At 38.9% G+C, this 27,092-nt stretch overlaps 1 protein-coding gene and 2 non-coding genes across 3 annotated transcripts; 2 read left to right on the top strand and 1 right to left on the bottom strand.

Moving 5' to 3' along the window:
- Positions 1-1,287: 1,287 nt before the first annotated feature.
- LOC141589149 (small nucleolar RNA R71) lies at positions 1,288-1,394 on the top strand. Its single transcript, XR_012520099.1, has one exon. It is a non-coding gene; the product is annotated as a small nucleolar RNA R71 (small nucleolar RNA).
- Positions 1,395-9,106: 7,712 nt separating this feature from the next.
- On the top strand, positions 9,107-9,213 carry LOC141589420 (small nucleolar RNA R71). The gene has a single exon (XR_012520359.1). It is a non-coding gene; the product is annotated as a small nucleolar RNA R71 (small nucleolar RNA).
- Positions 9,214-22,922: 13,709 nt separating this feature from the next.
- Positions 22,923-24,945, bottom strand: LOC141588071 (uncharacterized). The gene is made up of 3 exons (XM_074409527.1): positions 23,767-24,945; positions 23,443-23,684; positions 22,923-23,121 (listed from the first exon to the last, which is right to left on the bottom strand). Exons 1-3 carry the CDS (start codon positions 24,943-24,945, stop codon positions 22,923-22,925), a joined length of 1,620 nt encoding a protein of 539 aa, XP_074265628.1.
- Between the last annotated feature and the right edge of the window lie 2,147 nt (positions 24,946-27,092).

Here is a 27,092-nt window from a genome sequence, read left to right as displayed (position 1 = left end):
TTCCCGGATCCTTTAGTTTTGGAGGTGAACTCCCTTGAAGTATTGCACTACTCACCTTAGTGAAGGCGATAGTCTCAAGTTTCCGGATCGACTTCTTCTTTGTGAGGATATCTTTCATGTATTTCGCATAGGCCGGCACGTGATTGATTAATTCCGTGAAAGGAATCGAGACTTCCAAATTCTTCACAATTTCCATAAACTTTCCAAGTTGGTCATCAAATTTGGGGTTGGCTTGACGACTTGGAAAAGGAAGTCTAATCACAATGGGCTCCTTCTCCTTGACCTTGTCTTCATTTTTTTTTGAAATTTCTTCTTTTGATGGTTCTCCAACCTTGGAGTTTTGCACAATTTCTTCTTTATCGCTAGCTTCCACAACTTCATTCTCAACTTGCTTCTTCGGTGCTTCATGCCTTGTACCACTTCTCAAGTGAATGGCACTAACCGTTTCATGTCTTGGGGGATTACTTTGAGGTGGTAATTGCCCCTTTTGTCTTTGTGAGCTTGAAGATGCTAGTTGAGTCAATTGGGTTTCCAACATCTTGGTGTGAGCTAGGATGTTGTTGATGGTGGTTTCCTTTTGCTTGACTATCTTTTTGCATTTGAGTGAAAAATTCTTGTTGATTCTTTTGCATTTGAAGGACCGCTTTTTGAACATCAAAGCCTTGGTCATTTTGTTGATTGTATTGATTTTGGTAACCTTGGTTTTGATTGTAAAAGGGTCTTTGATTTTGGTTTCTCATGGGAGGTGGGGTGTATGTTGTTTGAGGATTTTGGACATTTTGGCTTTTGTATGAGAGATTTGGATGGAATTTGGTGTTTTCATTGTAATAGTTGGAATAAGGGGTACCGCTCTTGTATGCTTGGAAAGCATTCACTTGTTCATTTGTTCCCCTACATTCACTTTGGTCATGTCCCAAAGTTCCACAATTCTCACATATCCCACTTGGGATTGTTGAAGATGCCGTCATGGCATTAACATGACGCTTTGGTGATTTTGAGGCTTCTTCAAGTCTAGCCATTGCTTTCTCAAACTTCAAGTTGATAGTGTCAATGTGAGCACTAAGTTGAGCACCCAATTGAGTAACGGAGTCCACTTCATGCTTTCCTCCTCTAGTAGCCTTGCGAGGCCTACTATATTGTGAGTTATGGACCGCCATTTCCTCAATTTTGTTCCATGTTTGATTGTCATCAACTTCGGTGAACATTCCATTTGATCCCATGTTGAGAATGTTCCTCGAATCTTCATATAAACCGTTCCAAAATTGTTGTACCAAGAACCACTCGCTAAGTCCATGATGAGAACATGAGCGACAAATTCCCTTGAACCGCTCCCAAGCTTCATACAAAGATTCTTCATCCCTTTGCTTAAAACCCGTAATTTGAGCTCTTAGCATGTTAGTCTTTTCCGGTGGGTAGAATTTTTGGTAGAAAGCTAGAGCCAACTTCTTCCAAGAATCTATTCCGAGAGTGGCCTTATCAAGGCCCTTCAACCATTGTTTCGCGGTGCCAATTAGAGAAAAAGGAAATAAGACCCATCGAATTTGGTCTTGAGTTACACCGGTTTGAGAAATCGCATCACAATAGTCACAAAAGGTTTCCATATGAGAATCTGGTCTTCACTAGGCATCCCCCCAAATTGGCTCCTTTCGACTAATTGGATAAAGGCGGATTTGGCAATAAAATTTCCGGTTAGATGTTGTGGTGTAGGAGTACCATTGGGTAGGTTCTCCTCGGTGGGTACGGAATGTGATGAAAACTTAGGCATTGTGGGTTGATTTTGTGTGGTATTTTATGTTGGGTTCTCCTCACCTTCTCTTGCAAAAGGGTTGATGAACTCAATAGTTGGTTGAATATCTACAACCTCACCAATACCTCTCAAATTCCTTCTAGCAAGTCTTCTATTGGTTGTCAAAGTTCTTTCAATTTTACGATCAAAAGGTAACAAATCACCTTGTGACCTTCTAGACATGCAAAATATCAAACAATTTGAAAATAATTAGAACAAACCTTGAGGAGTTTTACTTCCCCAAGGCAAAGAAAGACACAACTAATAACAATATAAGGAAATCTAAATCAAGCTAACACCGTCCGCGGCAACGGCGCCATTTTTGGTGCGGATGTCAACAAAGAAAGAGTTGGTCGTCACACATCCAACCAAAACACAATTTATAACTTCACAAACAACTCTACAATTAGCAAAGAGGCAAGTAAAGGTCGGATCCCAAGGGACGGGAATTGAGATGAGATTTCTATTGAAATTAGTGGTGTCTTAGGGGTGTCACAATTTGGGTTGATGTAGAAGGTCACTAAACTAAATAGCAATGAAAGTAAACAAGCAAGATGAATTAAAAGGGTTGTAAACAATTGATAAAAAGCACTAGGGTATCATGGGGTCATAGGGGAATCATGGGAATTGATCATACAAACATGTTCTCAAATTATAAGCAAGCAATTATTGTTGTGATGGATTGAGTTGGGTTATATCTTACAATCCTAGGAAAGTTTGGGTCCCGGAGCCGAATCGATTAGATTGTACAACACCTACAAGTCGACTTAGTCTTCCCTACTCAACAACATGCATGGTCTAATGAGACTCGAGTTGGTTTATGTCTTACAAGTCTCATTGAAAAGATAGGTGATGGGTAAAAAATGCAAGGATTCATAGGTTCGCATTTCATCAAACATAACATGTGCATGAGTTGAGATCAAAACAAGCAAGCAAATAAACCATGAAAGCATATTAATTTAAGCATGAATCATTCCCCATGTTGGTTTCCCCTAATTACCCATTAACCCTAGCTAGGTGACTACTCACTCATTATCATGTTGATCATGCTAGCAAGGTTGTCAATCATACCAACAAAATGAAACATGATGAACAAATGAAAGTAATTAACAATGATTAAAAAGGGATTAAGAGAATTATACCTACTAATGATCCAATAATAAAGCAAAGATAAAAGAAGTACTTGATGCTTGATTGAGACGTTGTCAATCTCCCAATAATAACCCAAATAATCTTCAATTACCCAAAATAAAGGATGAACAAAAGAGAGATTAAGGAAATAAAACTTGTATTAGAACTTGATTAATTGTTGATCACAAAACTAAAGAGAGATTTGATTGATATTAACTACTCTAAGAATTGATAAGAAGAACATACTCTTCTAATTAGACTAATGGGGTATTTATAGTGGAAATTAGGTGGATGCATTAGGGTTAACTAAGGGCTAAACTAGTAATTACACTTTTTAGATTGAGCAGGGAGAAGCCGGTAATTTTCGAAGGAAGGGCTTCTTTCTTTGTAGCTTGGAGAAGACGAAATTTGTTTGTCTTGGAATCCGTGCGTATTGGTGTCGGGACGGGCGGATTCTGGCAGGGGAAGACGGGCGTCTTCAAGGGAATCCGGGCGGATTCTATGGCTGCTGTCCGGACATCTTTGAAGGAAGACGCACGGATTGTGCTTGTGGAGGACGGGCGGATTGTGGACAATCCGCTCGGATTGTGGACAATCCGCTCGGATTGTAGCTCGGCATTATTTTTTCTTCTTTTCTTCCCTTTTCTTCATAAAATCCTTGGGGATTTCCTCGGGGATGCAATGATCCTTTCTCGACATTGCCCAACTACTATAATATGTACAAAGGCCTTCTAATCTTGTCTCTCCTTGATGCTTGGTCATTGAATTCAATCAATTTAGTCTCGTTTTGCCATGAAAATGCAAGATTCTTACTCCTTTCCTACCAAGGGATCAAAATCTCAAAGAATATGCAAAACAAAGAATTAAAGACAATAAATGACCCAAATATGCACTAAAAAGCATGGGAACAAGGCTAACTCGGGTTCTAAATATGCGCTAATTATGGTCACATCAAATATCCCCAAACCGAACCTTTGCTCGTCCCGAGTAAAGAGGTGACAAAGACTAGGACCATTATTTAAACTAACCTAATAACATAGCCGATATGAGACAATTAGCGGGTCTCACTCCGCCCCTTCAACTCACAACAAGACAACCATGAGGTAGGATGCCTTCTTGCAAGGCAAGGTGGGTCTTGCCAAAATGGCGACACATCCAAACATTAAGCACACAAAATCAAATAATAGATGCATCTACAAAAGGAATAGCCACTTCCTCATCAAGCGGCGGAGGCACTAAAGAGGAACAAATTTAAGAGCATATATTCCTTCACAAATACTAGTTCAACAAATTACTAAGGCTAAGAGGATGGCACTAAATCACCTCCAAATGGTGTTAAACTAGACTACTTTCGTCCTCAATTTCCAAATGCTTTCGTCAAGGGCGATCGGAGGGTGGTGGAATGATGATCCCTATGATGCTAGTAGCATATGACATGACAAGTCTCGAATTCTCTACAAAAGTAAAGGTCATGGATCGTCCCAAGCTCGACAAAGTGGCTTGACAAAAAGGCTTTTTGGGAATGAAATGCTCAAATCGTTATAAACAAAAGGGTGGATATGACTAGTATTCAAAAATTGACCTCATTCAACTTTCACATTTCAAAAATTTTAAGATGGGGTTTGTCCCTTCCGGGCTAGTGTCCTTTGCTTTCGCCAATCGCTTATTAGGCAACCGGTTAACCTCTAGACAATAGCTTTTCGGGGTGATAGTCACTCTGTCTCTGGGCGGTCGAATTCACAACCATGTGGGGGCCCAATTAAATGGATCCCTCTCCAAAGCACATTGAAGTGGTACGCCTCCATCAAAACAACTAAAATTTCTCAACATTTTAACATTTCATAACATTTGAGGTTTCCTTAGCATTAAATTACTTCCACATGACAAAATTTTCGAAATGAGCACTTCAAATTTATTGATAGAAAGTATTTTTGGGTTGCCTTACCACAAGGTCAATCAAGGTCACCTAGACAAGTTAACCAAGTCCACATCGCATCACGGGGTTGGATAGGTGACTCACATGCAAACCCTTAACTAGGCCTTGGGTCATGGGTCAAAAGACACTAGTATGACACAATCTAGGGTGTTTTACAACCATTCTAGTAGGAAAAATCTTAAGTTGAAAAAGTATTTGTAATGGCTTAGTTGCTCTTGTCAAAGTTCCCAATTAGGCACTTTTCAAAACTTTTTATCTAAATGCAACTATATGCCATGATGCAACTATTATATACATCCTAATGCAAGTGATTCTACCAACTAATATGACATATAAACTAAATGCAAGTCCTAGGTTCACATTGTTGTACCGCATCAATCAAAATAAAGCCACATAGTCATTAACATAGAGAGGAAAAAGGAGATTGGAAAGATCATACCATGCGGTCTTCATGATCCTCATGTCTCGGATGTGGCGTAGTCGATCAATGTGAACAAGGATGAACAAACACAGTATATACAATAATATATACAAGACTACACTACAAAAGAAATAAACATGTTTTTGGCTTTTCAATTTTCAAATTTTTATGGATTTTCGAAATTTTTCAATTTTTTTGGGTTTTTGAATAAAAGTTAAGTTAGAATTCCCCATCCCCACACTAATATTGGCATTGTCCTCAATGGCCAAAATGATGGGAAATTATGCAAAAATGATGCATGATTTCTACACAAAATGCAATCTACACTAATCTACACTACATGATGCATGCTTTTTGTTTATGACGGAGAGGATAATTTAGATTACCTCCCGTTGTGTATGCATTAACTTCCCCAAACCGAGTTAGACATTATTGCTAATGTCCTAAGGATGGGTGTAGTTCATGCACACACTATGCAATGAATGAAACTAATTTGTCATTTTGGATTTTGAAAGTGGGAACAATAAAATGAGAACACCTCAATGGTACCGAGGTGTGAGTCCTCTATGGTGCTAGGACTACTCCAACAATGATCAAATTAATTAAAACAAAGAAAGAAGTAAGCAAACCTCAAGAGGGTAGGAGCCTCCAAGCTTGCTAATCTTCCACCATATCATCACTATCATCATCTTCCTCATTAGAAGTGGTCTCATTGCCACTTCCCTCTTCACTTGCTTCTTCACCTTCTTCTTCACCTTGCTCATCATCCTCTTCTCCTTCTTCACTTGCTTCCTCATCAATGTTATCATCAACTTCTTCATTACCGACAACCTCATTATCACCCGGAACAACCCTAGATGCACTCGGAAAGAGGACTTCCCTATCCGCCCAACTAGGCAAAGGACATGAAGGATCAAGTAGTCGCCATTTTGGCGAATGTTGTTGAGGAATCTTGTTTTTGTGATGGAGAGGATGAGGGTTTTGATGTTTATGAGTAGTGTTATGAATGAAGGAATGAAGAAATGAATGTGGGAGGGGTTTATAAAACCCGAAAGATTTGAACTCGCAGGGGCAAGACGGGCGGTTTCGCTCGGGACGCCCGGATTTGGTCCGTTGCAGGTTGGGAAAAACTCGCCTAAAGACGGGCGTCTTTCAGTGAAGACGCTCGGATTTGCAAACACGGGTCGGGCGTCTTTTACAGAAGACGGGCGGATTCCTTCACAAGGATTTTTCTTGTTTTCCTCAGCCAAAAATACGGGCGTCTTCCTTCCAAGACGGGCGGATTTTTGAAGACGGGCGGATTTGAATGCAGGACGCCCGGATTCATTGACAGTCAAAAATTTCAAAAATTCAGCTCATTTTAGGACGGGCGTCTTCTACACAATATGCCCGGATTGTCTGAAGACGGGCGGATTATCCTGAAACCGCTCGGATTCTACCCCTTTGTACTCGGATTCAGTTTTATCCGTGTACTATGCATATCCCTTGTCATTTTTCCATTCTTCTTCATATCTCGTGTTCTTCATTGTGGGGGCACTACTAAGGCAATTTCCATCCCCACACTTCTCTCAAACATGACAATTATCTTGATCAAAGTATAAAAATCCAAAGATGACAAAAATGCAATATAAGAATTGAAATGCGAGTTAGGGAGTTAGAAATATTTACAAATGGTGGTTTTAGGGAGGACTCCACCAAACTCTCATTCTTGATGAGATGTCAAGGGGGCATGTCCAAGGTGTTGTTGATGTTGCTCAACACCTTGAAGAAATAATCAAAAGCTTGTTCATTATCGTGATAAAGTTCTTCAATAGACCTTGGCCCTTGTTGTCGGTCTTGATCGATGGCATTACCAATGTAGGGATTAAAAATCCCTTCAAATTCGTCGTCCCAAAGACCACAAACTTCATTAAGTTGATCATTAAAAATCTCTTGATTTGATGGAGACAACTCTCCCAATCTCTTGTCTTGGCCAATGAGGCCATCCTCTTCTTCTTTGCTTGATTTTGACGAGCTTTGTAAGCTCTCCTTGTCACAATTCACTTGCTCTTTGAATGGAGCATCTTCAATTTTCTTCTTCCATTGGAGTTCCGACTTCTTCCTATCATCCTTCCGGCTATAATGATCAATCATGAAACACGGTTCATGTAAACGGGGAGCTCTTATAGTCTTGTCAAGATTAAAAGTTATACTCTCATCTCCCACTTCTAGAGTGAGCTCTCCATGTTTCACATCAATCACCGCACCCGCGGTGTGTAAGAAAGGTCTTCCTAGAATGATCGGAATGTTGGAATCTTCCTCCATATCAACAATGACAAAGTCCACCGGGATGAAAAACTTCCCAATTAACGGGGAACATCTTCCCATATCCCTAATGGTGTCTTCGTCGATCTATCGGCCATTTGGAGTGTGATATTGGTGCATTTAAACTCTCCCATCCCCAACCTTTTACTCACCGAGTACGGCATAACACTCACACTAGCCCCTAGATCACATAAGGCTTTGTTGATCGTGGTGTCGCCAATGGTACATGGTATTGAGAAGCTTCCCGGATCCTTTAGTTTTGGAGGTGAACTCCCTTGAAGTATTGCACTACTCACCTTAGTGAAGGCGATAGTCTCAAGTTTCCGGATCGACTTCTTCTTTGTGAGGATGTCTTTCATGTATTTCGTATAGGCCGGCACGTGATTGATTAATTCCGTGAAAGGAATCGAGACTTCCAAATTCTTCACAATTTCCATAAACTTTCCAAGTTGGTCATCAAATTTGGGCTTGGCTTGACGACTTGGAAAAGGAAGTCTAATCACAATGGGCTCCTTCTCCTTGACCTTGTCTTCATTTTTCTTTGAAATTTCTTCTTTTGATGGTTCTCCAACCTTGGAGTTTTGCACAATTTCTTCTTTATCGCTAGCTTCCACAACTTCATTCTCAACTTGCTTCTTCGGTGCTTCATACCTTGTACCACTTCTCAAGTGAATGGCACTAACCGTTTCATGTCTTGGGGGATTACTTTGAGGTGGTAATTGCCCCTTTTGTCTTTGTGAGCTTGAAAATGCTAGTTGAGTCAATTGGGTTTCCAACATCTTGGTGTGAGCTAGGATGTTGTTGATGGTGGTTTCCTTTGCTTGACTATCTTTTTGCATTTGAGTGAAAAATTCTTGTTGATTCTTTTGCATTTGAAGGACCGCTTTTTGAACATCAAAGCCTTGGTCATTTTGTTGATTGTATTGATTTTGATAACCTTGGTTTTGATTGTAAAAGGGTCTTTGATTTTGGTTTCTCATGGGAGGTGGGGTGTATGTTGTTTGAGGATTTTGGACATTTTGGCTTTTGTATGAGAGATTTGGATGGAATTTGGTGTTTTCATTGTAATAGTTGGAATAAGGGGTACCGCTCTTGTATGCTTGGAAAGCATTCACTTGTTCATTTGTTCCCCTACATTCACTTTGGTCATGTCCCAAAGTTCCACAATTCTCACATATCCCACTTGGGATTGATGAAGATGCCGTCATGGCATTAACATGATGCTTTAATGATTTTGAGGCTTCTTCAAGTCTAGCCATTGCTTTCTCAAACTTCAAGTTGATAGTGTCAATGTGAGCACTAAGTTGAGCACCCAATTGAGTAACGGAGTCTACTTCATGCTCTCCTCCTCTAGTAGCCTTGCGAGGCCTACTATATTGTGAGTTATGGACCACCATTTCCTCAATTTTGTTGCATGTTTGATTGTCCATCAACTTCGGTGAACATTCCATTTGATCCCATGTTGAGAATGTTCCTCGAATCTTCATATAAACCGTTCCAAAATTGTTGTACCAAGAACCACTCGCTAAGTCCATGATGAGGACATGAGCGACAAATTCCCTTGAACCGCTCCCAAGCTTCATACAAAGATTCTTCATCCCTTTGCTTAAAACCCGTAATTTGAGCTCTTAGCATGTTAGTCTTTTCCGGTGGGTAGAATTTTTTGTAGAAAGCTAGAGCCAACTTCTTCCAAGAATCTATTCCGAGAGTGGCCTTATCAAGGCCCTTCAACCATTGTTTCGCGGTGCCAATTAGAGAAAAAGGAAATAAGACCCATCGAATTTGGTCTTGAGTTACACCGGTTTGAGAAATCGCATCACAATAGTCACAAAAGGTTTCCATATGAGAATGAGGGTCTTCACTAGGCATCCCCCCAAATTGGCTCCTTTCGACTAATTGGATAAAGGCGGATTTGGCAATAAAATTTCCGGTTAGATGTTGTGGTGTAGGAGTACCATTGGGTAGGTTCTCCTCGGTGGGTACGGAATGTGATGAAAACTTAGGCATTGTGGGTTGATTTTGTGTGGTATTTTGTGTTGGGTTCTCCTCACCTTCTCTTGCAAAAGGGTTGATGAACTCAATAGTTGGTTGAATATCTACAACCTCACCAATACCTCTCAAATTCCTTCTAGCAAGTCTTCTATTGGTTGTCAAAGTTCTTTCAATTTCACGATCAAAAGTTAACAAATCACCTTGTGACCTTCTAGACATGCAAAATATCAAACAACTTGAAAATAATTAGAACAAACCTTGAGGAGTTTTACTTCCCCAAGGCAAAGAAAGACACAACTAATAACAATATAAGGAAATCTAAATCAAGCTAACACCGTCCCCGGCAACGGCGCCATTTTTGGTGCGGATGTCAACAAAGAAAGAGTTGGTCGTCACACATCCAACCAAAACACATCTTATAACTTCACAAACAACTCTACAATTAGTAAAGAGGCAAGTAAAGGTCGAATCCCAAGGGACGGGAATTGAGATGAGATTTCTATTGAAACTAGTGGTGTCTTAGGGGTGTCACAATTTGGGTTGATGTAGAAGGTCACTAAACTAAATAGCAATGAAAGTAAACAAGCAAGATGAATTAAAAGGGTTGTAAAGAATTGATAAAAAGCACTAGGGTATCATGGGGTCATAGGGGAATCATGGGAATTGATCATACAAACATGTTCTCAAATTATAAGCAAGCAATTATTGTTGTGATGGATTGAGTTGGGTTATATCTTACAATCCTAGGAAAGTTTGGGTCCCGGAGCCGAATCGATTAGATTGTACAACACCTACAAGTCGAGTTGGTTTATGTCTTACAAGTCTCATTGAAAAGATAGGTGATGGGTAAAAAATGCAAGGATTCATAGGCTCGCATTTCATCAAACATAACATGTGCATGAGTTGAGATCAAAACAAGCAAGCAAATAAACCATGAAAGCATATTAATTTAAGCATGAATCATTCCCCATGTTGGTTTCCCCTAATTACCCGTTAACCCTAGCTAGGTGACTACTCACTCATTATCATGTTGATCATGCTAGCAAGGTTGTCAATCATACCAACAAAATGAAACATGATGAACAAATGAAAGTAATTAACAATGATTAAAAAGGGATTAAGAGAATTATACCTACTAATGATCCAATAATAAATCAAAGATAAAAGAAGTACTTGATGCTTGATTGAGAGGTTGTCAATCTCCCAATAATAACCCAAATAATCTTTAATTACCCAAAATAAAGGATGAACAAAAGAGAGATTAAGGAAATAAAACTTGTAGTAGAACTTGATTAATTGTTGATCACAAAACTATAGAGAGATTTGATTGATATTAACTACTCTAAGAATTGATAAGAAGAACATACTCTTCTAATTAGACTAATGGGGTATTTATAGTGGAAATTAGGTGGATGCATTAGGGTTAACTAAGGGCTAAACTAGTAATTACACTTTTTAGATTGAGTAGGGAGAAGCCGGTATTTTTCGAAGGAAGGGCTTCTTTCTTTGTAGCTTGGAGAAGACGAAATTTCACTGTACTGGAATCCGTGCGTATTGGTGTCGGGACGGGCGGATTCTGGCAGGGGAAGACGGGCCCTTGTTGTCGGTCTTGATCGATGGCATTACCAATGTAGGGGAAGACCATGCATAGAAGTTGAATAGGAAGAAAGTAAGTCGACTTGTAGGTGTTGTACAATCTAATCGATTCGGCTCCGGGACCCAACTCTTCCTATGAACCGTAAGACATAAACCAACTCGGTTCCTCCACAACATTAATTGCTTGCAACTTTGTAAACATGTTTGTATGATCAACACCATGAATCCCCCATGACCCCATGATATCCTAGTACTTTTAATCATTTGTTTACATTCTTCCTTTTATTGCTTGTTTACTTTATTGCTTTTATTAGTTTAGACACAACTACAAACCCAACCAAATCGTGACACTAGCATAAATTGAGATAGATAGACTTAGAACCCAAAGCACACCGTCCCATGGATCGACCTCGACTTACCGCTAACTATTTGTTTGTTGAGTATTATAAATGTGTTTGATTGGATGAGTGACGACATCGTTCGGATCAAAAATGGCGCCGTTGCCGGGGACGGTGTTGTTTATTTGAATTGTTCTTTTGTCTAGTTTTAGTTGTGCTTCTTTTTCTTGAGTTTTATTGTACTTGTTCTATTTCACATGCTCAACATGTCTACATTCAATTTTTGGCAATATGAAAATGAGTCATTTGATAAATATGTTGCAAGATTTGAAGATTATATGACTCATGCTTGGCATCATGGTTTTACTATTTCAAATTATGAAGCATGTTCTGTTGTTTATAGTGGCATGAACCTTGAAACCTGCAACTTGGCATTTCACTTGAGTGGTGGTAGGATATGTGAGATGAGTTGTGAGGAATTTTGGGAATTTGTTGAGTTCATGACCATTCACTGTCTTAAGCAAATTATACATGACATCTTTGAGAGTGCCAAGGAAGGTATGGAAGTGATAAAAGCCACATTTCAAAAATTCATTGAGGAAAACTATGATGAAAATGAGATTTGTGAGGATGAGAAACCTTCCTATAACCTTGAGCCAACCCACTTTGTCCACAAAATTACCCCACCTTGGGAAGATGGAGTGCTAGATGAGGAGAGTGATGATGAGGAGGAGTACATTCTTGATTATGAAACTAATGCTTGGATGCCGTCATCCTACTCTTCTTGTGTTTCAATGAAATCAACCTCCATGGAATTTGATGTTAATGGGCAAAGTGAGAATGATATGGATGAGAGCTTGAGAGAAAACTCACCCTTTGAGGATGACATATTTGAGGGAGACAATTGTGTTGAACTTGGTGAGCCTTGTTACGACAACTCCTTTGATAATGGACCTTGTTGGGATGAGGAATATGATGAGGACATTTGGGAACCCCAAATAGACACCCTTAAAATTACCTTGGATGATAATGAGAGTACTTGCATTGAATGTGGTGATTTTGACTATTTGGAGGATGAGTTGAGAGAATTGCCAACCAACTACCCATTTCATGTTCCTTCCATCCATCATTTCTCTTATGATTTTTGTCATAATATTCTTGACATGCTTGTTCGGTCTTTTACTTGGGCATTCTTAAATTGCATAATCTTGTGTTGCTATGCATGCCTATTCATGTCCCACTCCCAAGAATTTGACCGACTTCTACGTGCTTTGAGTGCTAGTGATAATCTTCCATGAAATTGTTTAAAGATAATCCTTGGTTTGATGGAGTTCCTTAATAACCATTAATTTGTATATATGCATTTAGTGTAGTTTGCATTGTATTATATCTCGCATGATTCATGTAGTTAGTTGCATATAGACTAGAATTCATGCATAATCACTAATGACCAATCCTATTCTTTTCTACACTAGAGATAGTGTTTAAATCGGTTTGGGGAGGTTTGATCATAAGTGACTTAAGCATTTAGCATGCATCATATAATATAGTTTAGTTTGCATTCATTTGTTATATTTGTCATATAGAATTGCATTTAGTTAAAGCATGCATTCATTCATATCATATCATTGCATTTGTACTTTACTTCAAAAAAATCAAAAAAAAAATTGAAAAACATGTATTTCCTTTTTATTCCTACTCCTACATGTACATTGAGGACAATGTCCAAAATAAAGTGGGGGATGGGAATTTATATTCCAAAACTGCATAAAAATTGAAAAATTTCGAAAAATACAAAAATATGTTCTTTAATTTCATAAAATCAAAAACCATAAAAATTTGAAAAATTCAAAAAACCAAAAACATGTTCTTTAATTTAGTAGTGTAGAATTGTATATACTTGTGTTTTTGGTCTCTTCTCACATAGATACAACACTACATTTGAGGCATTAGCAAGGGAAAATGAAGACCGCTTGGTATGATCGCTCTAATCTCTATTTCCATTCCATTTCTTTTTCATTATTCATATGAGGAGGATGGGCTTACATGTCAAGGAGAATGTGGTGTATTTTGTTGTTGCGGTTTGTGTATCTATGTGTTGTTAGGAGTTGCATTTAGTTTATATGGCATATTAGTTGGTAGAATCATTTGCATTAGGATGTTTATATGCTAGTTGCATCATGGCATGTAGTTTGCATGTTAGAAAATTTTGCGAAACCGTCTACTTGAGAAGCTTGACAAGTGTATATAGGCCCTAGTAGATGCTTTTTCTTCTTAAGACTTTGCTTGTTAGAATACTTGTAAAACACCCTAGGATGTGTCATGCTAGTATCCTTTGACCCATGGTTTAAGTCCTAGTCAAGAGTACCTTGTGGTGTGATAACTCCTTGGCTACCGTTTATTCTAAGGTGACCCTTGAAACCATGCATCCATCCATCCATCATCCATGTTCTACCATATTTTTGTCATCAAAGGGAATGGGCACAAAAAGAAATCAATTTGAGTTCAATAAAATGAAAAGTGAAAGAAAGTTTGCAAAAATGCATCAAATGAAAAGAGGAGCAAAAATAGAACTCCTAAAGCTTCAAATATAAGGCACCCTCACTACATATGGGGTGACTTTGAAAATGTTCAACAGAAAAGTTGAAAGTTGTCAAGTGTTGAAAAGCCAAAAATCAAAACAAATGGCAAGAAAGTGTTCTCAAATGTTATATGCCACAAGAAATTGGGGGGAAAACAAAAACAAAAGCAAACTCCCAAAGTGAAACTCAAATATCTATTGATCCCTTTATCCATCATATCCATTCTTGTGCATGGTAGAGAGGGGACGACCCTTCTTCTTGTCTAGGCAAGAGGGGGAATTCCGCGATCCTCCAGTGTTTCTAACACCATAGGGAGTCTACTCTTGACAAAAGCATTTAACGATTGAGGACAAAGGTACCCTAGCTTGACACAATTTGGAGGTGATTTATTGGTATCCTTCTAGGCTTAGTAGTTTGAAGAAATTGCATCTATGAATGAGTGTGTACCCTTGAATTGCTTCCCTTGTAGATAATTTCCGCCACTTAGATGATGAAAGTGGCTATTCTTTTGTAGATGCATCCATTATTTGATTTTGTGTGCTTAATGATTGGATGTGTCGCCAATTTGGCAAGACCCACCTTGCCTTGCAAGAAGGCATCCTACCTCATGGTTGTCTTGTTGTGAGTTGAAGGGGCGGAGTGAGACCCGCTAATTGTCTCATATCGGCTATATTAGTAGGATAGTTTAAATAAAGGTCTAGTTTTAGTCACCTCTTTACTCGGGACGAGTAAAGGTTCGGTTGGGGGATATTTGATGTGAACATTATTTGCGCACATTTAGTCCCCTAATTGAGCCTATTTTGCATACTATTATAACATTCTATGGCCATTTTATCCGTCAAAACCTTCCTATTTGCTTTTCTATCACATTTCATATGTTTTGTAGAAAAGGAGATAATAAGGCGGAAATTCCCGTCTTTCGTGCATATTTGGAAGCTTATTGATGATATTAGATGGACTAGTATGAAGAGGAGGCAAGAATGATGACCAAAGATGTAGGAATAAAGTGTATGTAGAAGGATCAAAGGGTTAAAAGTAAGAATGACGAGAGGGAAGGCATTACAAGAAGAAATCGCTCGAAAACCGAACCAAGGGTTGCTCCTTTGGCTCTGAAAATATGCTATATGGAACGGCATCGAAAAATCAAGTGATCTAGGCTTTTGAATCACTCCAATAGGAGTCCGGATGAAGAAATGACGCCCGTTTTACAATCCGAGCTCAAGATACAGCTCAACCCGCTCGGGTCAAATTCAACCCGCTCGGGTTGAAGCCCAGGACGCCCATATTTCGCTCGGGACGGGCGTATTCTTGGACAGGAAACTTTCCCTTGCTACGTGAACCACAATCCGAGCGTCTTCTCCCAAATCCGCCCGGATTGCATCTCCTGAATCCGCCCGTCTTCTCCCTAATCCGCCCGGATTGCATTTTCAGAATCCGCCCGGATTCACCTTAATCCGCCCGGATTCCAGCCCAGTGCATTTTCGTCTTCTTCAAGCCTCAAAGAAAGACGCCCTTCCTTCGAAAAATACCGGAGTCTCCCTGCTCAAATCTCAAAAGTGTAATTACTAGTTTAGCCCTTAGTTAACCCTAATGCATCCACCTAATTTCCACTATAAATACCCCATTTGTAATAATCAAACCAACAAGTTTAGAGAGTAGAAAATCCTTCTTTAGATTAGATTAGGAGTAGATTAGAATAGATTACTCTTTAATCTTTCCACAAATTACACATTAATCTCTCCTTAATTATTGTTCAAGTTTATTATTCAAGTTTATTATTGGGTAATTGAAGATTATTGGGTTATTATTGGGAGATTGACAACCTTCCATCAATCAATCAAGTTTCTTCTATTATTCTTGCTTTATTGTTTGGATCATCTTAAGTTGGTATAATTCCTTTACTCTTTAATCTTTATTTTTTCATTTCTTCATTCTATTATCATGTTTATACTTGTTGTGATGATTGACACCATTAATGACATGTTTCCCATGATAATGAGTGAGTAGTTTCTTTAGCTAGGATTAGTGGGTAATTAGGGGAAACCAACATGGGATTGATTCATGCTTAATCTAATATGTTCACATGATTAAATTGCTTGCTTGTTGTGATGTCAACTTTATGCACATGTTATGTTTGATGAAATGCCAAGCCTTTGAATCCTTGCATTTACAACCATCTCTTATCTACTCAACTTGACTTGTAAGATATAAACCAACTCGAGTCTTGTTAGACCATGCATAGAAGTTGAATAGGAGGAAAGTAAGTCGACTTGTAGGTGTTGTACAATCTAATCGATTCGGCTCCGGGACCCAACTCTTCCTATGAACCGTAAGACATAAACCAACTCGGTTCCTCCACAACATTAATTGCTTGCAACTTTGTAAACATGTTTGTATGATCAACACCATGAATCCCCCATGACCCCATGATATCCTAGTACTTTTAATCATTTGTTTACATTCTTCCTTTTATTGCTTGTTTACTTTATTGCTTTTATTAGTTTAGACACAACTACAAACCCAACCAAATCGTGACACTATCATAAATTGAGATAGATAGACTTAGAACCCAAAGCACAACGTCCCATGGATCGACCTCGACTTACCGCTAACTAGTTGTTTGTTGAGTATTATAAATGTGTTTGATTGGATGAGTGACGACATCGTCCGGATCATTCATCCATTGAGGAGAGCACAAGAACAAGAGAGAAGGAGATCTCTCTTGTGCCCAAATAAACCGAAATACCAATGTAAGATAGAGATTTCTTCTTTAACTATTTTATTGTTTGCATGCATAAGATCACCATTTAATTTTATGACAAATTAACATAAAACATATATGAATATGTTAGTATATAGATCTATTTTTCCTTCAAGTACGACCTGAAAGACACCTTGCATTGAGTGGGAGATAGTAATAGGACAAGAGAATTGGTGACGCACACTTGTCGAGGACAAGTGGGAGATTGTTGGAATATGTGTCCTCCGACAATAATGCGATCACAACTGTTGATCATGATGATCACATGTTTAAATCTCATTTTAAGAATACATGTGGGATGTAATATTTTACAATCAACTGGTCCACACATATCGGTAATGATTGGCTGACTAGAGTTTGACATTACTGTCGTGCGACTGTGGTGATCAGTTGATCCCCTTAGCTCATACCTAAAGGGTGACACTTTTAATTGATTATTTAATTGATCGTATGTCGATACGGGTTAATTAAATTGCTTAAAATTGGCAGACGATTTTGTGAGTATTATTGACGTGTCTTATTGTAATTCGATTAAATAAGATACGGTCTAAGTAATCAAATTGTTTTATTACTTATATAAAATTATTGTTTACGAAACAATTGAAACTGAATGAATAATTTATTATAAATACAAGACGTTGTGATTTATAATTGATAAACCGTTTTGGTACAAGTAATTATGAATTACTAAGTCGATTTTGTACATGACGTATTTTTATTAATACGTTGATTTTTAATATGTTAAAAATACATTACAATTACACATGACTAGTAACATGTGACAATTGACAAATGACAAATATAAAATGGACCTCCCATTTTATATAAGTGCCAAAATGGAGGGAGTATTAGGTTTAAAATTGTGTTAATTATTTTTAAGTGGAAAACATGATGATTACAACCTAATATAGTCATGCATACCTATGATTTCTTGGGTAGAAAAACTTGCTCATGCATTGGGCATCCTCCTCCCCTCCAACCGGTTTTTGCATGGTAAAAGCCAAGGGTTTTTACTCTATTTTTCCAACATACACTACAATCACTAGTGTGATATATTCATTCTTTTGATCATCTAAAACTTATTGAAATTTTAGAGAGATAATTACTCCTTCTTCCTTCCTCTCTTGGCCGAATAACAAGAGACCAAAACAAATATTTTGGGTCATTTTAGTAAGATTAATATTGTTCTAGATCTAATAATATTAGTCTTTTAAGAGGTTACCTTGGGTATAAACTTTTGGGAGGGATTCTATTTTGGATCCTTGTTCATCCATTATAAGGAAGCTCAAGAACAAGTGAGAAGGATAACTCATTTGTGCCCATATATCCGAAATCCCATAGTAAGAAAGACGATTTCTTCTCTACTTTTGTTCAAGTTTGCATGCATAAGATCTAGTTTTAATTTTATGACTAAATTAAAATGTCACATATATGAATATGTTAAGTAATGGAATTAGTGAATCCTAACACTAGTAACTCGTTATGTTAACCACTTGTCCTTGTTTATTAGTCCTTGTGACTCATTGGGTAAACCATTTGTCCTTGTTATTGTGACTTGTTGTGTGAACCATTTTTTATTGTTCATTTGTCCTTGTGACTCGTTGTGTGAACCACTTGTCCTTGTTCATTTGTCCTTGAGACTCGTTGTGTAAACTATTTGACCTTGTTCATTAGTCTTTGTGACTCGTTGTGTGAACCATTTGTCCTTGTTCATTAGTCCTTGTAACTCGTTATGTTAATCATTTGTCCTTGTGACTCGTTGTGTGAACCATTTGTCCTTGTTCATTAGTCCTTGTGACTCGTTGTGTGAAGCATTTATCCTTGTTCTTTATTCCTTGGTCCTTGTTGTCTGAACCATTTGTCTATTTTTATTAGTCCTTGTGACTCGTTGTGTGAACCATTTGTCCTTGTTCATTAGTCCTTGTGACTCGTTGTGTAAACTATTTGTCCTTGTTCATTAGTCCTTGTGACTCGTTGTGTGAACCATTTGTCCTTGTTCTTTAGTCCTTGTGACTCGTTGTTTAAACCATTTGTCCTTGTTCATTAGTCCTTGTGACTCGTTGTTTAAACCATTTCTCCTTGTTATTGTGAGTTGTTGTGTGAATCATTTTTCCTTGTTCATTATTCCTTAGGACTCGTTGTGTGAACCATTTGTCCTTGTTCATTAGTCCTTGTGACTCGTTGTGTAAACTAATTGTCCTTGTTCATTAGTCCTTGTGACTCGTTGTGTGAACCATTTGTCCCTGTTCTTTAGTCCTTGTGACTCGTTGTTTAAATCATTTTTCCTTGTTTATTAATCCTTGTGACTCATAGTGTAAACCATTTGTGCTTGTTATTGTGACTTGTTGTGTGAGCATTTTTCCTTGTTCATTAGTCCTTGTAACTCATTGTGTGAAGCATTTGTCCTTGGTCATTAGTCCTTGTGACTCGATGTGTAAACTATTTGTCCTTGTTCATTAGTACTTGTGACTCGTTGTGTGAACCATTTGTTCTTGTTTTTAGTCCTTGTGACTCGTTGTTTAAAACATTTGTCCTTCTTTATTAGTCCTTTTGACTCGTTGTCTAAACCATTTGTCCTTGTTATTGTGACGTGTTCTGTGAACCATTTTTCCTTGTTCATTAGTCCTTGTGACTCCTTGTGTGAACCATTTGTCATTGTTCATTAGTCCTTGTGACTCGTTATGTAAACTATTTGTCCTTGTTCATTAGTCCTTGTGACTCGTTGTGTGAACCGTTTGTCCTTGTTCATTAGTCCTTGTAACTCGTTATGTTAACCATTTGTCCTCGTGACTCGTTGTGTGAACCATTTATCCTTGTTTATTAGTCCTTGTGGCTCGTTGTGTGAAGCATTTATCCTTGCTCTTTAGTCCTTGGTCCTTGTTGTGTGAACCATTTGTCTATGTTTATTAGTCCTTGTGACTCGTTGTGTAAACTATTTGTCCTTGTTGTTGTGACTTGTTGTGTGAAGCATTTTTCCTAGTTAATTAGTCCTTGTGACTCCAAGTTGATGTGTAAACACCCACCCATTACAATATTTTGACAAATTGTGAAATTGCAGGAAAAAGGACCAACTTCTAAATTTGGTTTGAGCACTCTAATGGACTCCTAAATTCATGAAAATTTGCAGTAATTACCCTTGACACCTTAGTTCAATTCTGTGAAAATTACAAGAGTTTGGGAGACTCAGAAGTAATTTAAATAAATTTCTAAACCTGAACTGACAGAGAAAGGAGCAGTCTGACAGTGTGGGTGTAATTGAGAAGTAAAGGAGGTAAATTTGAGATATAATTGTTCAACTACCTTCCACAGCAAGCACATGAAGTTAACTAAACAATTTAGGATGTTTAACTCAAGAAAACCACAGCTTAACACAGGAATACTCGAGTTGAAACAGACAATAAAGCTCAAACAATCCACAGCAAGCACAGGACTGTTCTCACCCTATTACCAGGTTCTTATTCAATACTCACAACAAGCACAGAGTATCAATAAGCCTGACTCTACCCTATGTTTCTAACATAAGATTTAAGAGATTTGAATTGAGAGTAAAAACTCAGGTTTTCATTCATAAAATCAGCTGCCTCTAATGATCGATGCAAGGGTCCTTATATAGGCCTTGCTTTTAGGTTAAACATGAAATAAAAGGTTCATCTAAGGGCCAGGATTGTCCCATAAGTCAGGACAAGAGTCTAGATAATATATTACAACGGCAAAAAGATCATAAATGTAAACTAGAGTGAAAACAAATTGAGTTTGCAGAGGACAGTCAGGTGATAGTGACATCTTTGTTGCCTTTCAAGCTTTTCTGTGGTAGTTGTTGCTTTTCCTGCTCATGTGAGGACGAGTGGTCTCCTTGGTCTTGACTTGGTGTCCAAGCACCCTCTGATATATGGAAACTTAAGTTAAAGAAGTCTCCCACACAGCTTTTCCTTGGTTTGTCCAGAAATGGCAATGTTACTTTTGGAATCTCTCCTTTCCTGCAACTTGTTTTCAGACTGGTTTTTCAATACTTTGCAATGAGAATTTAACCTGGCTCCCTAGGACTTTTTGATGCTCATATGAGTGTTTTATCAGCTGGCCATGGTGGCGGTGATGATTTGCCTTGTATCCGGTACTTATGACCTGCAAAGTAGGCGATCGGTGGCCAGGTAGGAGTGGTTGTGGCCTGTTGTTGCCTGAGTTGTTTGACCATGGGATAGTTGATTGTCCTGGTTACTAGCTCCTGCATCAACCCCTCCTGGTTGAACAGGGCTTGTCCTCAAGCCTGTAACCTCCTCATCTCCGGAATCTTCATAGTATGGACTGAGATCACCCACATTAAAAGTCCCATGCACCCCATAGTCACCTGGCAGATCAATCTTGTATGCATTTGGCCCAATCTTTTCAACAACTTCAAATGGACCATCTGATCTTGGCATGAGTTTGTTTTTCCTTTTTCTTTGGAAATCTTTCCTTCCTTAGATCTATCCATACCAGATCTCCTGGTTCAAACTCTTTCTTCCCCTTAGACACCTTAAGATGTTTCTGGTATTGCTCATTTGTTCTTTTAATCTTCCTTTTCACTGTCTCATGTAGTTTCAGCAATTGCTCAGCTCTTTTCTTGGCATCCAGGTTGATGTTTTCCTTGGGTACAGAAGATAAATCCAGGGGCATAAGTGGATTGACCCCATAGATTACCTCAAAAGAACTGTGTCCAGTTGTAGATGAGGGTGCTCTGTTGAATGCAAACTCTGCTGCTGCTAGCTTCAGGTCCCAATCTTTTAGGGTCTTGCTGACAAGACACCTTAAAATCCTTCCCAATATTCTGTTAGTGACCTCAGTTTGGCCATATGTTTGTGGGTGGTGAGAGGTGCTGAACAAGAGCTTGGTTTTAAGCAACTTCCATAGAGTCTTCCAAAAATACCCCATGAATTTTGTATCCTGTACGATACAATGGTTTTGGAAGTCCATGGAGCCTCGCAATCTCCTTTAAGAATAGCTCAAAGAACACTTGCCGCATCCTCTGTCTTTTTGCAAGCTACAAAGTGAGCCATCTTATGAACTGTCCACCACAACCATTACAGAATATTTCCCTCTCGTGTTCTTGGTAGGGCCACAATGAAGTCCATACTTAAATCTTCCCATGGTTTGCTTGGCACTGGTAGGGGAGTGTATGGACCAGGTTGGAAAGAACTCTTGGAAAGCTGGCATTTTGAGCATCTTCTGAGGACAATCTGGACATCACCCATCATTCTTGGCCAATAGAATTGGTCCTGTAATATCTCCAAGGTCTTTTGGACACCAAAGTGCCCTCCCATTCCCCCTGAATGGACTTCCCTGATCAAGAGATCCCTGTAAGACCCCCTTGGATCACATAGTTTGTTGCCCTGGAATAGGAAACCTTCCTGTAGTAGATACTTGCTTCCTTGGTTCTTATGCCCTTGATCCGAGTAATCCATTTCTCCGAGAAGTCAGGATCTTCCTTATACAATTCTTTCATGAATTCAAACCCAAGAACCCTGTTGGACATAATCGAAAGCAAGGAATGCCTTCTTGACAATGCATCTGCTACCACATTTTTCTTGCCTTCCTTGTATTTCTTTGGAAAAGGTAAAAGACCGCAAGAACTCCACCCATTTGGCATGCCTGAAATTTAACTTGTGTTGGCCATTGATGTACTTCAAGGCTTCATGATCAGAGTGTAGTACAAATGGCTTAGGTTTAAGGTAATGATTCTAATGCATCAAGGCTCTGATGATTGCATAAAACTCTTTATCATAGGTGGAATATTTCAGTTTGGCCCCATTTAACTTCTCTCTGAAATATGCCACAGGCTTCTGGCTTTGAATCAGTACTGTTCCAATCCCTACACCACTAGCATCACATTCCACTTCAAATAGCTGATCAAAATCAGGTAGCTTTAGGATAGGAGTGTTACACATGAGTTGTTTGATTTTTTTAAAGGACTGTTGAGCTTGCTCAGTCCATTGAAACTCCCCTTTCCTCATACATTCGGTGATGGGTGCCACCACCGTGTCTTTGAAGTTCTTGATAAACCTTCCGTAGAAGGATGCTAACCCATGAAAACTCCTAACTTCAGTGACTGTAGTAGGGGTTGGCCAAGTTTGCATTCTTTGCGATTTTCTCTTGGTCACGAAATGCCTCTTCCGATATCAGTAACCCAGATCGCAACCTCCTCAACCATAAAGGTGCATTTCTCCACTTGCCATACGCTTTGCTCTCGAGGATTTTAAACACTACTTCCGGATGTTTAAGATGTTCTCCCTTGCTCTTGCTATACACCAGTATGTCATCAAAGTAGACAACAAACAAACTTGCCCGGACATGGCCTCAAAGACTTTGAGTCATTAATCTCATGAAGGTCTGGGTGCATTTGATGATCAAAAGGCATTACAAGCCACTCATATAGGCCATGTTTTGTTTTGAAAGCAGTCTTCCATTCATCCCCTTCCCTAATCCTCACTTGATGGTATCCTTGCCTTAGATTAATCTTAGAAAATATGCTGGCACCACTCAACTCATCAAGCATATCATCTAACTGGGATTGGGAACCTATATTTGATGTAATGTTGTTTATAGCTCGCTATCTGTGCACATCCTCCAGGTGCCATCTTTCTTTGGTACTAGGAGTGCAGGGACTGCACATGGACTAAGAGATTCCCTCACAAATCCCTTTGTCATTAGCTCCTCAATCTGATGTTGTAATTCCTTTGTAGCATTTGGATCACACCTATAAGCTGGTTTGTTTGGGAGCACTGAACCAGGAACAAGATCAATGTGGTGTTCAATGCCCCTTAATGGAGGTAATCCACTAGGCAGCTCATCTGGAAACACTTCCTGGAACCTTTGAATCAAAGGGGCAACATTGTGGGCACAACTGTGAGTGTTCTCCTCTTGGTTTACTTCCTTGGATAATGACCTCGGGAATTGGTGTTCTTGCCTCGATCTCCCTAATCATGGCTGCCTCAGATAAGAACAGCACACCACTCACTTCTTCTGGGACATTAGGACTGCCATAGTCCCTCTGGTTTGGTGGCAATGGGGTCAAGGTGACCTTCTTGCCCTGATGTTTGAATATGTATACATTGTCCTTCCCTTGGTGTGTGGTATTCCTGTCATATTCCCAAGGTCTTCCAAGTAACAGGTGACAGGCATCCATGGGTACCACATCACACAACACTTCATCCTTGTACATTTTCCCAATGGAGAAGGAAATAATGCACTCCTTGTCAACTCTCACTCCTGAATCCTTACTTAGCCATCTCAATTTGTAGGGGTTAGGGTGTTCTTGTGTTGGTAAGCCCAGCTTGCTAACCATGGTGGTGGAGGCAACATTAGTGTAGCTACCCCCATCAATAATGAGGTTACAAACTCTTCCCTGGACAGTACATCTACTCCTGAATATCATAGATCTCTGGTCAGCCTCTAAGGGAGCTTGCTGAGAGTGCATGACCCTCCAAAGGAACAAACTGTGCCCTGTATCAGGATGAGCAACAATCTGGTCTGGACTGGCTTCTTTCTCAGACTCCACCTCCTCTAAAACAAGAGCCTCATCCTCCTCATACTCTACCAAACCTTCCCTTTCCCATTCTGCAACCTCTATTGTAGTGAGTGTCCTAGCAGAAGGACAATCCTTCCTGAAATGGCCAAATCCCTGGCACTGGAAGCACTTAATCTTGTCTCTGGATAAGGGTGGGTTGATTTTGGGGTTCATGGGTGCCTTCCCCTTATCCACAGTGGGTTGGGGGGTTGTTTTGGGTGGTTCATTGATTTTGACACCAGAATAAGGTCTGAAAACAGGTTTGGGTTTGCTTGCAACTGGTTTGGTCTTCCCCATTTTCTCCACTCTTAGTGATAGGTTAACCACATCATCATAAGCCCATAAAGGCTGCATTCTAACCTCTGCAGCAATACTTTTGTCAAGACCCTCTAAGAACCTAGCAATTCTTTGTTCAGGTTTTTCAGTGATTTCACATTGAAGTGTTAATTGCTCAAATTCTCTTAAATAGGCTTCAACAGTTTTCTCTTTCTGTTTAAGGTTAAACAGTTTGATGAATAAATCCTGAGTATAGTCTTTGGTGAAAAACTTAGCCAACATTTTTGATGTGGGAACATGGCCTAGGAGTCTAACACTTTTTATGCCCAAGAATATCCATGAGCTTATGGCAAAGGACAACAAGCTTTGGTGCCCTTATTTTGATCAAGAAATGGACTTAAGAAACCTGAAATGCTCCAACAGTCTCAGAATTTCAGTTCTGAATTCAACTCCTCATATCTAGAGTTCTACTTGCTTAAAATTTTTGTTCCTTACATGTATGAAATCTTGGAAGAGTCTACTTTCCAATGGAGTTGGAATCCACAGGTTTCAATGTGTATATTGTTCACAATAAGCCTTCAAAGACTGTCACGATTTAATGCAATGCTGTTTCTGAAACTGGCCTGTCTGTGTTCAAACTTGAATAACTCAAAACCTACTGGTTAATTTTGGGTAATTCTTTTTGGCAATGAAAGATAACATCATTAGCTTTCATTTTTGGTATGTTGGGTATTTTTATCCTCCCTGAGCTAAGAGTTATGTATTTTCAAAGTTACAGCAGCTGTGCAGGAAGAATGCTGTCATTTCAGAAATGACCTGTCAGTGTTTAAAATTCAATATCTGAAGATTTACTCAATGACTTAGGTTTATTATTTTTGGAGGTGAAATATGACTTCTGTATCTTTCAATTAAGCTATCATGGGTATTTTTATCCAACCTGAGTTGGGAGATATGATTTTTCAAAGACATTGCTGACGCATAGGAAAGATGCTGAACTCTCGTTCTGACCTGAACTTACTTAAGGTCTTATAACTCAAGTTCTAGGACATTGCTTTGCGTAATTCCAATTGCATAAGGAAGCTAAGTCATCTACGGTTCTTTTGGTACATGGGAGGCAGCCTATTTCTTCTCGAGTAGGAAGTTACAGCATCTGCAACAACCACTAGTTTCTCGCATCGCAACAATGGCCTGTTTTGGCATCTCGTCCTGGCAAGATTATTTCAGTCCTTCTAAGGTGCCTCAAAATTATTCGTCCAAGTTGTCAAGAGCCCTTAGCATCATTCTCATATTATGGGACAAGTTATGGCACATTTCCAAGGTGACAAAGACCAGAAATCACAGCTCAACAAACCAGAAAAGAGAGAAAAGCATTTTTTCCTTTTATGGCAAGACAAGGAGCCTGATTTGCTAAAGTACTTTAGAAATGTTGTGCCCTTACACAGATAGAACCTTGACATTTGAGGTCCCAACTAAAGGAAGAGGCCAAAGACAATTAAAACCTTTTTGTTATTAACTCCAAGCCAAGAGCACACACTGCCCAAGCAAGCAAGCTGTCACCATCACAAGAATGGCCTGTTCTATTTCAACTGCACTTCTTTGTTGTTTCTTATTCGAATTTGTAAGATAATTCAAAGTAGCTTGTTTGTTTCCTAAGAAGAATCCTGGCCTTAGATGCTTACTTTAGATTAAGGGCCAAGATCAAGTTAAAGGTCCTTTATAAGGAGCCTCTCATCCAATGTAATGATCAGACTTTGATTAAATGAAAAAAGCCAGAGAATGCTTTCTCCAAATTGAAATCTTCTTAACTTGTGCATTGCATTAGTTGAAAGTCAGGCTTAATAACATTCTGTGCTTGCTTGAATGTTGATTAATCACCTGTGGCAAGTTTCAGAGTAATCCTGTGCATTGACTGTGGGTTATTTTGATCTTGTTGTCCCAAATTAAATTAGATCTCTCTGTGCTTGCTGTGAGGATTTAATCTAATTTGCCCCCAAATTACTAGTCTAATTTCCTGTGCTTGCTGTGGGAATTAAATTAGCAATTATATCCTTTATTTATTTGCAATTCAAACCAAAAAATCAATCACAAAAACATTTCTTTTATCCTTGTTCAAACCTGTCTCAAGTTCATTTGGTGACTGTCTTAAGTAATCTATTTATCATAGCTTGAGTCCTTGTTTAATCTTGAAACTTTTATCAGTATCACATTAAGTCTCAATCTTAATTGTGACCAAGTTTCAGAATTTGTGAGGTTTATTTGCTATTTTATCCACAAATTGGAAGTTCATTGCATTCATCAGAATTTCTGAATGTGTCCCATTTCTGCTGCAAACTTGTTAAACTCTGATTTATTGTGAACCCCTGGTGTTTACATATCAAATTGGCATCAGAGCAAGGTTTAACACAGTTCTTACTTGTGTTAGTCTTGGG

This window comes from Silene latifolia, chromosome 6 (genome assembly GCF_048544455.1).
Source record: "Silene latifolia isolate original U9 population chromosome 6, ASM4854445v1, whole genome shotgun sequence".
NCBI lineage: Eukaryota > Viridiplantae > Streptophyta > Magnoliopsida > Caryophyllales > Caryophyllaceae > Silene > Silene latifolia.
Note: the sequence above shows the minus strand (reverse complement) of the source record. Positions and strands in the feature narration are given on the sequence as shown.

Excerpts from the sequence above, each read along its gene's own strand:
- LOC141588071 (XM_074409527.1), bottom strand. The coding sequence starts at position 24,945 with ATGTTGGCTAAGTTTTTCACCAAAGACTATACTCAGGATTTATTCATC. Across the intron at positions 23,685-23,766 it reads CAAGAACACCAATTCCCGAG|GAAGTGTTTCCAGATGAGCT; the intron begins GTCATTATCCAA and ends CAAAGGTTCCAG. Across the intron at positions 23,122-23,442 it reads AAAGATGGCACCTGGAGGAT|CAAGAGCAAGGGAGAACATC; the intron begins GTGCACAGATAG and ends ACTGGTGTATAG.